Source organism: Toxotes jaculatrix, chromosome 1 (assembly GCF_017976425.1).
Source record: "Toxotes jaculatrix isolate fToxJac2 chromosome 1, fToxJac2.pri, whole genome shotgun sequence".
Classification (NCBI taxonomy): Eukaryota; Metazoa; Chordata; class Actinopteri; family Toxotidae; genus Toxotes; species Toxotes jaculatrix.
In genome coordinates this window covers 7,551,140-7,566,123 of record NC_054394.1, presented here as the reverse complement: position 1 = coordinate 7,566,123, position 14,984 = coordinate 7,551,140, and the positions used below count along the sequence as shown (strand labels likewise).

Here is a 14,984-nt window from a genome sequence, read left to right as displayed (position 1 = left end):
CTATCAGCTTTCCTGAGTTAAGTTAATTAAACATTATATTACAAAATCATCATCTAAAATATGTAATTTCATTCAAGCCACATCTTCAGCGTGCTACTGTCGACCCAGCTGTCGAATCTCTCTGCTGATGATTTCCACAATGGACTCCAGGGAACGCTACATGTCATTTGAAATACCTTTACGTTCCACCCCAATAACAGCCTTCAGATGTCACGGTCACACACACATATATATAATGATGCAGGTGTGTCCACGCTGTTCAGATGGAATGATTTATTCATAATCATGATAGCATAATAAAACAATGAACATTGAAAGCACTGACAGTTGAACCCAAGGCCTCTCACACACAGCATGCACCACCCCGACCCCAGCATTCACAGAAACACTGAACATTCCTAACGCCAAGAGACCCCTGGCTTCTGAAAGTCCTCCTTTTTTTAAATTCTCTGCCCCAGTCAGTTTTTTCCTTGTTCTTTTTTTTTTTTTAATCCTTTAAATATATTTTGATATAAAAACAAGCCCACATATGATGAATCGACCATGTTTGTGAACTGCCTCTCCCCCTTCTCCTCCTGTTATTGACCTGCCCCCCCCCTTACACCGCTCCTCTGGGCTGTCATGGTTGGAGGACAAACATGATACTGACCCCCATTTCCTCTGTCTTCCTGTTCAGGCTCTCTTCGTGGACATTAAAAAAAAAATCCAGTCTGATGGGGACATGGTGGAGGTGGGGGAGACAGCACTAAAAAATGGTTTGATAACCTCCCTGAAAAAAAAGAAAGCAATAAAAAAGATTCCTTAAAAAAAAGTAATTAAAAAAAAAAAACAAACCACAACAGTCCAATTGAAAGAAGTGCTGGAGGGAAGTCTGGAGCTCTGTAGACTGGAGGCACTTTGGCACAGAGCGAAGGCCCCACACCTGACACCACGCCGAGGGGAGGGAGGGAGGGATCGAAGGAAGGATGGAATGACAGAGAGCTGGGCTGAAAGGCATGCAGAGTCACACGGTGATACAGAGAACCAGGAATGATGGAAGGGGTGAGGGGAAGAAGAAAGAGCACCTGACCAACGTGGAGGAAAAGGCCAGCCTCCCCTCCAGTTAATGCCATGTTCAGGAGAGGAGGAGGAGGGAAGGAAAAAAAATAGGACAGAAAGAAAAAGGACCTTCCAGGTAGGGGAGAGAAGAGAGAAGAGAGAAGAGAGACTTGGACCAAGAGAGAAGAGACAGAGAGAGAGAGAGAGAGCGAGTGAGCAGCGGCAGGTATAGAAGGAGGGAAGAGCAGTGGCCTGTCGAGAGAAGAGGAAACTGTCTGGCAAAAGCTATACAACACAAACAGGAAAACAGTCTCTGCATGGAAGCAGAGGACGGCTGGTGGACGTCTGAGGTCAAGGAAGGGGGGCACAGTATGGCAGTCCTACAGGTAAACAGGCAGGGCAGGCAGGAGGAAGGTGCTGTGGTCCCTCTTCTCCTCCTCCCCCCATTTTACAGCTGCGCTCGGCTGCGTCTCACCCCACCCTCCTCTTCCTCCTACGCCCCCCGCCCCCACTCCCTCCCTCCCACGCCTCCTCTTCACAGGTAGAGCTCCTTGGCTCTGATATGCTGCAGCTTCTCCCTCAGCATGCGGAAGGAGGGCCGCACGACGGGGTCCAGGGTCCAGCACTGCTTCATCAGGTCATACACCACGGGCGGGCAGCCGTCTGGGGCGTCCATCTTGTACCCCTTCTCTACCCGGGGCACCACCTCTTTCAACGGCTGAGACAAAGGCACAGAAAAAAAGTTAACACCAGATTCTGTGCATGAACCTGAGTGGACGCAACTGACTGATTCAACTGCACCTCAACATCGCAGGCAAAGGTTATTCTTCACAACAACATGTAACTTAGTATGTCAATGGAAATGTAACAAGTGGTGGGGCATGCAGAAAGAATCCTATCTGCAGTACATGCTGTGCTACACGTTCATGACGTGCTCCAGCAGTTTAATGGCATAAATCTAATTATTCTGAGGTCAGCTCTGACGGCACAAAACATTTCATTCATCACACACACAGACACACAGACACACAGACACACAGACACACACACACACACACACACACACACACACGTGTCCCAGCAATGAAGTCTGCCATCTGCTGGTACACCTCAGACCTCAGTGATCCACAGAGACCTGTTGTAAAGGTTCTTACGATTCTAGGGTAAGGCACGCGCCCAAAGGAGTAGATCTCCCAAAGTAGGATTCCATAACTCCAGACATCTGACTTGGTGGAAAACCTCTGTTGGACAAAAAGAAAAAAGAAGAGGAGAAGCCTAAATTGACACAGTCATCGAGAGGCATTCAGAGAGCAGCTAGGGTTTTTTTGTGCTTCCTCTATCCATAAAAACTGGGTCTTTGTTTGTTTAGGGCTATTTTAGGAGTCTCAGTGAGGAAATGCGAATAATATTACAACAACCACATTTTCATAGTGCTTGAGTCTATTTTAAAAATTTAATAAGTAAAACCAAGCATGTTCAAACATGGAACTGGAGGCTGTGGAGAGTGTGTACATGTAGATTTGGAAGAATAAAAGAAGAAAAAAGAGCAGGCTTCCTCTTGATTAAGCTGTAAACTGCTGCTACAGAGAGCAGAAAATTCAATCCATCTGAGCTGATTAAGAAAATAAACCAGGAGCAAACTATTAGCTAAAATCTGGAAAATGAATTTTATAAACACACTGGACCTCATGCAAGAACCACTTGTACCGAGAGGTAAGTACGATTGATCTGAGAGAACCTGTTTCATTTGTCAAGTTCATACTTAAATAAATTTCCTCTCAGACCTGTTGTATGAGTCATGTACTGATCTGTCCACCTGACAGTGGAACATCATCTGCAGTATAATATACTCTATTACAGTCACATCCCCCTTGACTGGCTCCCATCTAAGTTGCTGCTCTGATCACACATCGCTGGCAGCTGTATAATTCTTTTCCAGTTGTTTGGTGGTTATGTTATGTAATATGACTACTGACGCTGCTAAATTAGTTTTGTTTTTTCATCCACTGATTTTTGACTTCAGGTTCTGCAGTGAGAAACATTTCTGTAACTCTTCGATAACATTTTTGTGAATGAAACACACAGTGTTATATAACAGCTTAGAGGTGGGTTTGGTTGCGTACTTACATGTGCAAACGTGGCATTCATCAAGCTGAAACAAACTATTTACAGCAGGTATGTGCAGTTAAGACGGTTTGGTGAATGAGACTTGCCTAAGGAAGCCTTACAGGAAAAAGTAGGATAGATTTAGGATTGAAAAACAAAATGTTTGTCAATGTTGCCAATGTTTGGTGTTTTGTGGTTAATTTGATGTCAGAGCAGTGTCAACTTTTTTTTGAAGCTCATCTCTATCCAAGCACTGTCCCACTACTTTAAACCTAACCAGCCTGATACTCAAGTTTTAATTCGGTGAAGCAGGTGAAAACAGACACAAAGAAAGCAATGACACAACATCCCAGGTCTGCTTCCTGTCCACGCCCCGTCCTCTCTCACCTTCTCTCTTAGTGCTTCGGGGGAGGTCCATTTGACGGGCAGCTTGGCAGTGTCCTGTATGGAGGAGGCCTCCTTGGTGAGGCCGAAGTCGCTGACTTTGGCGATGTTGTCGTCGGACACCAGCACGTTACGCGCTGCCAGGTCTCTGTGGACGAAGTTGTTGGCCTCCAGGTACTCCATGGCTTCACACACGTCACTGACAGGAGAGATGATGATGAGTGAGGACTGGAAGATACCTGGACCATCAGAATCTGCTAATAGCCCACAGGTGTGCATCGGCTCCTTAATCTACGTGGACATTTGTGTGGGTGTGGCTATGACTGTTATAATCTGCTCTTGCCAGGACTCATTAAATGAAAACTACAGTGGAAATAGGATTAAAGCAAAAAGATGGATGTGGGAGAGAAAACAGACTCTGATGAGAGATATTCCATGAAAAGGAGCTAAATCTGAAAATTGTGGACAATAACCCCCCCCAACACACACACTTGCTTTCTATTCATTGAGTTCAAATCTATTCCCTTGCAAATCTCTGACCAGTTCATTCTCGGGTTACATGGCTCACACTGAAAATGAATCATGAAATTCTTCCCTGTGAATGCATGTATTTATGCCTAGTGATCTGAGAGTAATGGTTGCACTCATTTTAACTTGTGCCGGGTTACAGCATGAGCTAAATGACTGTTAAATTAAAAATAAATGAAGACTTTAAGGAACTTGGCTTGCAGATAAAGCAGCCATTTATCACAGCAAACAAGCTGTATAACGGTTGCCTGTGTAAACAAATGGTTCTTTCATGTTGCCAGTCAAGTGTGTGACACTGTTCTTTTGAAATTCATTTTGGATCCTGTCACTTAAAGAGCAGCAGTTTAGCTCTGAACCCTGAGCTGTGTTGATTAAACATCTGTCTTTTTGAACAAATCTAATAAGTACTTGAGCAGAGATGAAGAGGACTCACAGTGAGAACTTGAGTAAGCAGTCTCCACCCAGCACAGTCCGTCCTCGGGAGCGCAGGTAGTCCACTAGACTCCCCTGTGATACACAGATAAAATCATTAATACAACACATGGAGGACACGACTTTAACATGTGTGGCTCCAGTGAAGACAAAATCCCTGAACCAAAAATGTAAATGAATTCTTAACTGAGCTACATGGGATCACAATAATACAAATACGTTTCTGCGGCATTTTGATTCACAAATTCAGACTCTGAAGTTGCTACAAAGAGTTTTCTCACTTCTCAGTTCTTATTGAGTAGTTATTTAAGTTTTAAACAAACTTTTAGACATTGCTCATGAGGGGAACACCTAAAACGTTCTCCTCTAGAAGACTAGTGTGACTGACCTTGGCCATGTACTCTGTGACGATGTAGAGACTGCCCCTCTCCTCGACAATTACTCCTAGCAGCTGCACCAGGTTGTTGTGCCTCAGTTGCCTGGACAAACACACAAACACAGGTAGAAAAATACAGGGTTAGCATGCAAAAGCATGAAGAATCTATAAGAGAGAACCTCATGTTTGCCCGTAACAGTCCATAAAGTCCAATTTCTTCAAAAACCTGGGAAAAAAATAGCAATTGATAAAAGATGGTGTTATATCTGAAGGAGGACAACATGCCTGTGTACACACAAACACGTATTTTACGGGTAGCGTGGAAGGCAAAGAAAGGTCTTACGTCATGACAGAGGCCTCAGCAATGAAAGCCTGCGCTGTGGCGTCATTTTTGATACACTTGACTGCCACCTTGGTCCCCCTGTAGTCTCCGACCATCACATCTGTGAAGGACACGGACAGGGAGAAGTTTCAGTACAATATCCAAGACGACTTCTGTCTCTGTTATTATGGCTCTGACGTATGGAATTAAATGATGTGGAGACCCTTGAAAATTCAGTTCCTCACCTCCAAACTCCCCTTTGCCAATGGTCTGGATCAGTTTCAGCTCCTTTCTGTTCAAGGCCCAGCCGCCTGCCAAGAGAGCACAGAAGACACTTAGCAGACCTCACAGCCAAAGAATAAAATCATCTGGTTGATTATCCTGCTATAACTCTCACACGTTATTGAACAACTTCCAGGGAATGGCATGTATTATAAAAGGCAGAAATATCTGACATTTATTGCCATCAGAACAAATTTACAAGACTGAAGACAAAAAGTTGGAAGACATCAAAGGACCAGAACTACTAAACTATTCAACAAATGCATTAAAATATTCAGTAGTGAGTTTCACATTCATGGCAGCTAACCTCTGTTTGGAGTGGAAGTCCCACTTTTTGAATGATGGATCTCTCATTTGGGAGAAAAAAAGTCTTGATTTATGGCAACATTTATCTTTTTTTTCTCAGTTTTCTGGTGTCAAGAGTTTGCAGGGTCAGATGGGTACATGAAGAGGAATGAAGACAGACAGAGGTGGAGGAAGACTCAGATTGACCTTGAGAGCTGATGAAGCCCAGCAGTCGTCCCCAGACACAGAAAGATTAATTACCCTCTGATGATTAATGCTAATAGGACTGGGATGATAGCACAGCCTTGTAGGAGATGCAGGCTTTATCTGTATACTGTGTGTACATACTTCATAATCCTCTTCATGTGAGGTTAGCGTGACAATATATACACACAAGCACAAAAATGGCCCTGTGTGCATTGGTGCCAATGTCCCTGCAGAGCAGTGTAATGAGCTCAGTGTGTCCTTACTCCTGGAGAACTCGTCTTGTGCTGCCACCGTTCCTTCCATCAACTTGGGTTTAATCAGCCTGGTACAGAGACCGTCGGCATCTTTGGTGTAATGCTGGAGACAGAGGGAATGAAATGCAAACATTGTAATGCAGAAAAAGAAAAGTCCGTATGTTTAAGTGTAAGAAAACCCATGCTTTCATGTTTTGTTAAGCGTCTGGATTAGGCCACTTATTAGAGTCCTAAATTTCATTGTTTAGGTGTAAAAGACTCTTGTGTACACTGCAGTACAGACCAACTTGCTCTCACTGTATCATCTTAGACCTCACTGAGTGATCAGGGAATTCATTCTGATTGGTTCAAGCTTTTGATTAATAAAACAAAGCTGTGGCTGATGTTTCCAGCGGCACTCTACAGAAGAACATGAAGGTGGAGATAAAAAGAAGCTGCAGACTGTGCTGGGAGTTGATGTGAGGAGGTCCTTTTGCTAAATATGTACGGGATACTCAGTGTTTGGCTCCACCAAAGAGATAAAGCATGACAGGTTTAACTTTTATCAACATGAACCAATGTTTAAGGGGAGGAGAGCTGTCTTGAGGAACAGAATCCCTGCTTCATTTCCATACACAAGATGGAATAAAACAGGAGGAGCAAGGCTCTGCTTTATTGTCAGCTGCTGAAAATCAAAATGAATACATTTTCACTTTCAAAGAAAAAAAAAATATCTGCAATACCCTTGTGTTAGTCCTGTTTTTTTCCAACATATACCTAAGGAAACAAACAGTGATGAGTTTTATTCACAGGATTCTCTGAGACTTTTTAATACCACTGAGGATACAATTTGATACCTGCTTCACTGTCATACCAGCAAAAGTATGACAGTAGGATGGAAAAGCAGTAGGGACGATATGCACTGCTTTTATTCATTATTATATCACGTCTTTCTAGTGCTTCCAACCAGTATGTAACAATAATTCCTAACAAAATATAATTACTTAAATTTATTGAGCCTGGAACTGGATAAGCAGCAGAATGAATGGATGGATGAATAAAACAATTAAAGATAACAATTTTTCTTATCTATTAATCACAGCAGTGAGCAATTTTTCAAGCAACAAATGTTAAACATTTGTAGGTTTTAGCAACAAAATGAAATGATTGGCTGCAGAGTTTTCAAATGATGGATGAACTACACAGGAATAAAAACAGAAGACATAAAAAATATTTAAGACTTTTGTAAACAAAGTTTAGAACCTTTTAATACCTCCTAAGGCCTTTTATTAGTGAAACTGTACTCACTTCTTTTTAGGACTTTTTAAGACAGATGCCCTGGATTCAGTCTGTGTACCCTAATCGTAAGGTCACAGCTAGAAAATATGATGGTGGTTTGTTCAAATGATTAGGGTGTAAATATTCAGTGAATCTCACTTTAAGAATGACAACATATGTTCTACCTGAAACTTTGGCTAACTGTTGAAATGTTTAGACCATTAAAATGTCACAGGAAACTAACCATGAACATGATAAGTGCAAGTCACTAAAATCCAAAGCATCATGAAATGAATCAACTTCTGCTGGAGATTGACAGTAAGAATTTCATCCTCGACTTCAAGCATCTGAGAAAGGTTGTGGAGTATCTCCCCTGCTAGGAGGTGTCGAGCTGGAGAACATTTACTGTGGGAACCAGCAGCAGAGGAGGAGTGTGCGGGTGTGGGAGAGGTCAATGCATTTGACCTCTCACCTCCAGAAACTCAAGAAACCAAAAAAAACCCAGTCAATATCTGTTCATCATAATAAAATCAGATTGGACATCAGCAATAATCAGACAGATGCCCTGTTCTGATATATTAATACAAGACAGGAAATTCAGGCTACAGGGCTTTGACAGAAAAAGAAGTGTGAGACAAATTGTGAATCAGTGTCTAACCACAGACATCTGCGGTTACATGGGGCACTAAATCTCTGTGACCACTAAATGAATAAAACAGAAAAATAAAAGGCTTTCCCACCAACAAAACCAAGCATCACACAACTGCAGCACAGCAAAATTGACCAGAGTGTAAGTTACTATTACTGCCACCAGGGAGCAGCATGGTGAAAGATGGGTCAGCTCCTTTTACATTATTCACCACTGAAGCTGACAAGTGAAGCCACAAATGTTAGAATAACAACAACAACAATACACAGATTTACTTCAGCATTCTTCAGTCATGTACCTATATCATTTGTTATTACATCAGCACCATTCATCATCTTTTAATGCATGAAAATATATTTTTAGTACACAATGGTACTGCATAAATCCAGATCCTCACATATATAATTAACACAGAGGGGTGTAATTCACTGTGTAAAAATACTGTAGCTGACAACACATTCACTGTGCTGCTACACCCGTCTAAACACCATATGGAGCCATCTTTGTTTCACTTCACCACTATCACTGCATACGTGTGACTGACATACATAGCTGACATACATGACAGGAGAGAGGCTCGGATATGTTTGTATATATTTATGCAAATAGTATGTCTATATGTAGGTCTACGTGAAGCCTGCTGTGACAGGCCAATGAGAGCAGGAGCACAGTAAGCAAGCCGGAAAAACACACAAGAATGTGAGGAATCCTCTCATAGGCTATTACAGAGAGAGAGAGAGAGGGAAGACGCAGGGGAATGCAGACAGGCGAGAGGATAAAGATGTAGAAAGATCGAAAGAGAGAAGCACAGGCAGGGGGAGGCAAAGTAAGAGGTTGAAATGGATAACAAAGAGAGGAGGAGAAAAAGCAATATGCCAGATATCCACGAGGGAGCACAAAGAGAGAAGGAGGATGGGAGGTGGAGAAAGGAAGTGGAGGCAGAACCAAGGCTAGAGGGTGAGAACAAGAGAGAAAGAGAGAGGGATAGAGAGATAGAGATTGTGGGTGGCTGATGATAACAAGAATGCACCCGGGATGTAGATGGTCTCAGAGCCAGCTGGCACATTCCTGTTGTCCACTTCCAACACCCCGCAAGGCAAAGAGATGAGGTCCAATTAAAAGTGTGATAGCCGCCAATCCAGCTCTTCTCTTTATCTGAGAGGATGAAAGCCCCCCCCTCTCTCCTTCCCCTTGCTATCATGTCTCTTTGCCTTAGCCTCTCCACAGTTTGTTTTTAGGACACTGGATGTGTTTATGTTTATTTGTGTTCATGAAGTTATTTAACGTGACTGCAGCACAATTAAATCACAGTAAAATTAAATTTAATATTTGTAATTGTAAATAAAAGAAATAACACATAGGACTGGTTCTTATACTACTAATAGTTAGGGGAGGTATCTGAGGACAAGTTTATTGACTGTTTTTAAGTGTAGATTAAAAATAAGGAGTGACAGGGCGTTTTGCTCGAAAGAAAAGTCAATACAGCCTTCTACAGCTGCAACTAAAAATCATTTCTAAATTACTGAGGAGTCCAATGATTATTTTCCTCCTTGGTTAATAGTTTGGTCAATAAAATGTCAGAAGAGTGAAAAATGCACCTGCACACTTTCCCAGAGTCCACACTGACATCTTCAAAATACACGTTTTGTCGAACCAGCAGTCCAAAAAATGTTTAGTTTACTATCACAGAAGACAAAAACAACACAGCAGCAAATCCTTACACTTGAGAAGCTGCACCAGGGGAATATTTGGCATTTTTGTTTGAAAAATGACTCAACTGAATAATAGTTGAATAACAGTTGCTGATTGTTTTTCTGCTTTTCGACCTAACTCTTAATTAACCGACCATTTCAGCCCTGCAGGTTTCTTAAAGAAACTCTGATGTGGAATAATGTTTGGGGAGCAGCCACATTTTCTGCCACAGCAGCTGTTTTAGGACAGGATGCACTGCCAGCAGCAGCAGCAGCCTGAAAACGTCGCCCTACATCTCACTAACTGTCCTGCCATTTTCAGACAGAACGTCAGTGGTCAAGGGTTTCGTTTTCTTTCTTTACAGGCTCCCTCTGTGGTTCAGCTGATCACATTGTGCTTTACAGTTCCTAACTATGTGTCTTGTAACTTTAGAGACACACTGATTGATTGGCACTGATAATGACAGCCAATTATCCCTTTCAGCTACCACACTGAAAGCCAAGGGTATTATGGGTATCAAGAGTATTATGTAAAACAACAAAAGGAGCTTGGATGGCAGCTATGCTCCCTATCATCCCTCACCTCCACCAGCTGCATGAGGTTCTCAAAGTACTCCTCCTCGTCGATGGTGAGCTTGCCGTTGTGGTAGATGATGCGGTAGTGCTCCACCTTGCCGTCGCAGCTGACGCATAGGGTGTAATCGCCGGGATAGTTGGTGCTCTCCCTCACCAGGAACAAGCCCGTCTCCGGAGGATAGAGGAGCCGCTCGGCCTGCTCCCGAGTTATCTTCCCATGAAACCAGCTGCAGGGAGGAAAGAGAGGCAAAGGACAAAGGAGGGGACAAAGTGAGGAAGGAGACAGAAAACTGGTGCAGCAGATTGTTTGAGGTTCAAAAACTGACCTATATTTTTGCATGGCTACACATGTACATAAGTTGGTGTTACAGTGGTGGTGGAGTGGGTATCAAGAGGCAGGTTTGAGCCATTTATGGCAACACCACAAGTACCACTTCTTGTTCTTGAGGAAAACTGAAAACCTCATTTCCTGTGTGTCAGTGCTAACAGCACCAGATGGGCCAACATCCTTCAACAAGTCCTACAACTCCTCACACACATTTCCATTTTCACATCATTTATCTCATCATTTGCAACTTCAACCACGCAGAAGGATGCACTTCCACATATCAGAGCCCACAGTCCTCCTCTGAAATGAGAAGTGAAAAACAAGAGTGTAATGGTAATGGGAAGCTGGCAGCAGCATTTCCAGCCTGTTCAGCTTGAGCGGAGAAGGGGCGGGGCCATCTCGTCTTGAGGAGTCACTGAAAAAGTACCTGAACCCAAACAACAGGAAACATGGTGCTCACAAACACACAGACACACACAGACACACACAGACACACACAGACACACACAGACAGACAGACACAGACACAGACACACACACACACACACACGTGAAGGCTGGGGGCAGAGTCGGAAACTGACATGCAGGCACTGCAATAACAGGAAAATGCAAAAACTGCTCAGACAAGGCGGTGGGTAGGACAGAACCAAGTCCCCCACTCCTGACTGAGGTCAGGGAGACCAAGACTATTTAACACATTTTGGAATAAAAGGAGGAAAAAAACTCATGCGTTGGCTTGTCTAAAAGGCTGGTCAGAGTTCTGCTGGTTTTAACTAGGAACAAATAAAGCTCTTGCTTCCTGATTTAGAAGCTAGCTGTATGACCCTGCGTCACCTTCACCATATGGCCTGATGGATACATCTATAGAGTAATGGATGGATTACACTGTCGTCTACTACTGCTCCATTGGCTTCACAAATCTCCTCTATGCCAGCACAAATATTTCTCACTGTCTTTAAAAACAGAAAATTAACTGTGACCTGTAATCTGCTAATGTTTTTGTGTAATGTAGTATCTAAGTTTACCCTATGAAATGCAGTCCTCATTGTAAGGAATCAGAATTTTCATATCACTTTTCTTCTGCCTCTATAGACTTGTGGCCCTGAACTCAAACTCACTGCCATCCCAGCAACCTCAACCACAAAACAACGCACCATATCCCATCAATTTATGTCACCCCTTGTGTGAAAGGTTGCATTAGCTGCAAACAGTAGCAGCCCACAGGGTCTCTCTATCCGTCTTGGCTGGTGAATGGGTGGTAATCAAGGGCTATATAATTGATTTAGCCCATTTTCCCGTGGCAGCCTCCGTCACACCCTCCTCCACCTCCTCTTCACTCTGGGTCTCCTCAGACAGCGAGGTTCTTGTGGCAAAGCAGCTTAATATGGGTTGAGTTGATTAGATCAGTGCAGGCAGCTTCTCCGATGGACAGCAGCTCCTTAACTCCCACTAATCCGAGTATAGGCGCCAAGCATGGGTGGCCCAGAGACATACATATCCCCATGGTGGACACACACTGGTTGTTCTGTCCATAGAAATTAACTGCAATTTTTATACATTACATCATAGTGGGAAAAAAGGGGGAAAAATGTGGTAAACAACTTGGTGGAGACAACACGGAAGGAGGAAGAAGGACAGCAGGGCAGTACAGCCCAGCTTTCTTTAGAGTGGTGCTGTAATCTGGTTCGGATGTCTGCCACACGGGGGCAGAAAAGGGAGTCGGCTGTTATGGCTGTTGCCAGTGAGGGAGGCGAGAACTGTATCTACTGCTATCAATAAGTCAGGGTCAATGTGGGGACAGAGGACCACAACTGAACCCTTCTGTGACCCAGAACAGAGGGAGAGATCTTTTCTGACACATCTGTTATTCATACATGACAATATCAACAACTTCTCCGGTGGGTTAAGCTATGGATTGCAGAAAAACAACTTCTGACGGCTTTAGTAAAAAAAACCCAAAAAAACAAAAAAACAAAAAAATTCAACTACGAAAGTGATCTCAAAGATATCGGTAAGGACATGAGGTCAGCAAGTGTAACCTGGCAAATTGTTGGCAGTCCTTCAAGCGAAATGAAAATTTTAATTTGTGACAGCAGTTAGTTGGTCGGTGTAAAAAGTTGTTTTATTCAGTAGTATATTAACTGCTGATGTCAGCCATCAACAGTTAATATTTCTTAGACTCTTTTTGTGAGAACAACCAACTCTATCTGTAGCTCTTTTCGGTTCCTTCAAAAACGGGCATTTATTGCTTGTCTGTTAAATTCTTGCCTTCCACCTCTTCACGCCGTGAGAACTGTATTTGAACATATCAAATATCACATAAAACATATACAAACAACTTAAAGATGACATGAAAAAATAACTAAACCGTCGGACTGTAGCAGCGGTACGGAAAAAAATTTAAGTTCCGCCAGGGGAACAAACATGCAATGTACAACAACAATTTATATCTATATATCAAATGTTCATATGTTACAGTCTTTAAACCTGTTTTAACCTTTCATGAATTAACTATTTATTAATTAAACAAAATATAAACATAATAAACTTATGAGGTATATTCAGTGCATTTATGTACACACAGAGAAATGGGGGTATCATTTCTGTACCTAAAAGGTACTTCTGCCATTAAAGTTCCCTGCAAAGTACAGAAATTGTCCTTAAGGTGATTATTGTGGACCTTTATTTAATTTTAGAGGTACAAAGTCAAAGCTGACAGGAAATGGTACATAATTGTACTTTTAATAAACAAAGGTACCAGTAGGGGTCAGTAGTCCCGCCTTTTGCCCAGACTGAAAAGGGCCTTGAAAATAGAACATGGCGGATAGTTTTCCAGTTTTGTCGAGCCTCACTACTGATGAACTAATAAAAAAAATAACTGAAGCTGGAATTCAAATTAACGAAGAAGAAGCGAGAAGATTTAGGGGTAAGCAACCAAACCTATTATTTCTGTTCATGACATTTTTGCTAGCTAGCAAACTCTGACTGGCCTATAGCTAGGAGTACATTAATTTAAAATGGTTCGCTAATGCCACCTAGCCTCTCATATTCTTTTGGTGGATAGGCAGCCGCTTGTCAGCAGTTTTTGAGTATTAGTGTTTTAGTGAAATATCACGGTCATTTTCATAGTTTCAATGTTCAGTAGTTTTTCTAATGAGGGGCTCTCTTCGCGGTGTACTGACGCGCCCATTAAGCCCCTGTAGACGTCATTAGCACAACCCGTTTTCCTAACGGTTGGTTGCGACATCACCCTAGAAACTTCACTTGAACTAGAGCGGAGCTAGGTATTTGTCTTGTTCAGATTTCGATTTAGTGTCCAGTCTTTACGGGGCTCAAGTTGATCAAACGGCTGACCATGTAAGTGATTTATGTTTTTTACCGTGTTCTCTTACAGTAACTTCAACGTACTGTATTGGTAATTTGTTACGGATATTAGGTTAAGTTTATCAAACAAGCATTCATCAAATTAGGCGGACTTCTGCCATTTACGGTTGGATATAGCGTTTCTTATCCTGTGTCTTGCATACGTTTTTCGCATGCACAATGTGATCGAAGCTCTGTGTGTGTGTCTGTCTGTCTGTCTCTCTCTGTGCGTTCGTGTGCATGTGTGTCGTATCTTAGACAACGATGTGGATGGAGAGACGGTGGATTGTGGCCTGACAGAAGCCATGGTTGGATACCTCTTCGATGGTTCGTTCAAAAAGCAACTTAAATTTCAACAGTTTGTGCGACAGTACAAGGAAGGTGAGGTCGTTGTTACACTAGAACCAGTACCGGTGGAAGTCTACTGTCAGTCTACAGCACAGCCCCAGCCTCTGCCTTCCATTGATCCAAGGTAAGTGTATATCCCTTTAGGCTTAACAGGCCGTCGTGGTTCAATCTCACTACTGCCTGGATGAGTTAGCTATTGCTGCTGCTGTGTTTTTTAAGGAAATTTTCGTATTTAAAATTTATATAATTTTTGTAATATTTTTATGGTTCTGGTTTAAAAAAAATAGTATAAAGATATGGTGACATTCAAGTTGCGGTCACACTAATGTAATCTTATTGCATTGCAGTGGAGAAGCAACTCGCAAGAAAATACCTCTTGTGACTGTCATTCCAACCTTTCCAAAAGATGTCCAAATTAAACTGGATGCTAAAGAACCATGTCACAAAGTTCCAAAACTACGCAACAAAATTATCAGAGTGTTGTACGAAATGATGGCAGAACACACCCTGTAAGTAATTGTTCTTCACCATCTCTATATTGCATCTGTGCAGTTTGTG

General features: G+C 42.4%; 1 protein-coding gene and 1 long non-coding RNA gene across 2 annotated transcripts in view; one reads left to right on the top strand and one right to left on the bottom strand.

The window, feature by feature from the left end:
• Window positions 1–258: 258 nt before the first annotated feature.
• Window positions 259–14,984, bottom strand: part of LOC121180312 (tyrosine-protein kinase CSK) — a 52,370-nt gene continuing 37,644 nt past the window's right edge. Inside the window, exons 5-13 of the mRNA XM_041035615.1 lie at window positions 10,395–10,614; window positions 6,224–6,317; window positions 5,432–5,497; window positions 5,208–5,307; window positions 4,877–4,967; window positions 4,490–4,563; window positions 3,532–3,727; window positions 2,193–2,279; window positions 259–1,756 (exon numbers count right to left, since the gene is read on the bottom strand). Coding sequence (XP_040891549.1) covers window positions 1,574–1,756; window positions 2,193–2,279; window positions 3,532–3,727; window positions 4,490–4,563; window positions 4,877–4,967; window positions 5,208–5,307; window positions 5,432–5,497; window positions 6,224–6,317; window positions 10,395–10,614 — 1,111 coding nt within the window. The 3' untranslated portion in view covers window positions 259–1,573. The remainder of the gene's footprint in view (window positions 1,757–2,192; window positions 2,280–3,531; window positions 3,728–4,489; window positions 4,564–4,876; window positions 4,968–5,207; window positions 5,308–5,431; window positions 5,498–6,223; window positions 6,318–10,394; window positions 10,615–14,984) is intronic.
• Window positions 13,799–14,932, top strand: LOC121180326. The gene is made up of 3 exons (XR_005893944.1): window positions 13,799–14,072; window positions 14,337–14,550; window positions 14,774–14,932. It is a non-coding gene; the product is annotated as an uncharacterized LOC121180326 (long non-coding RNA).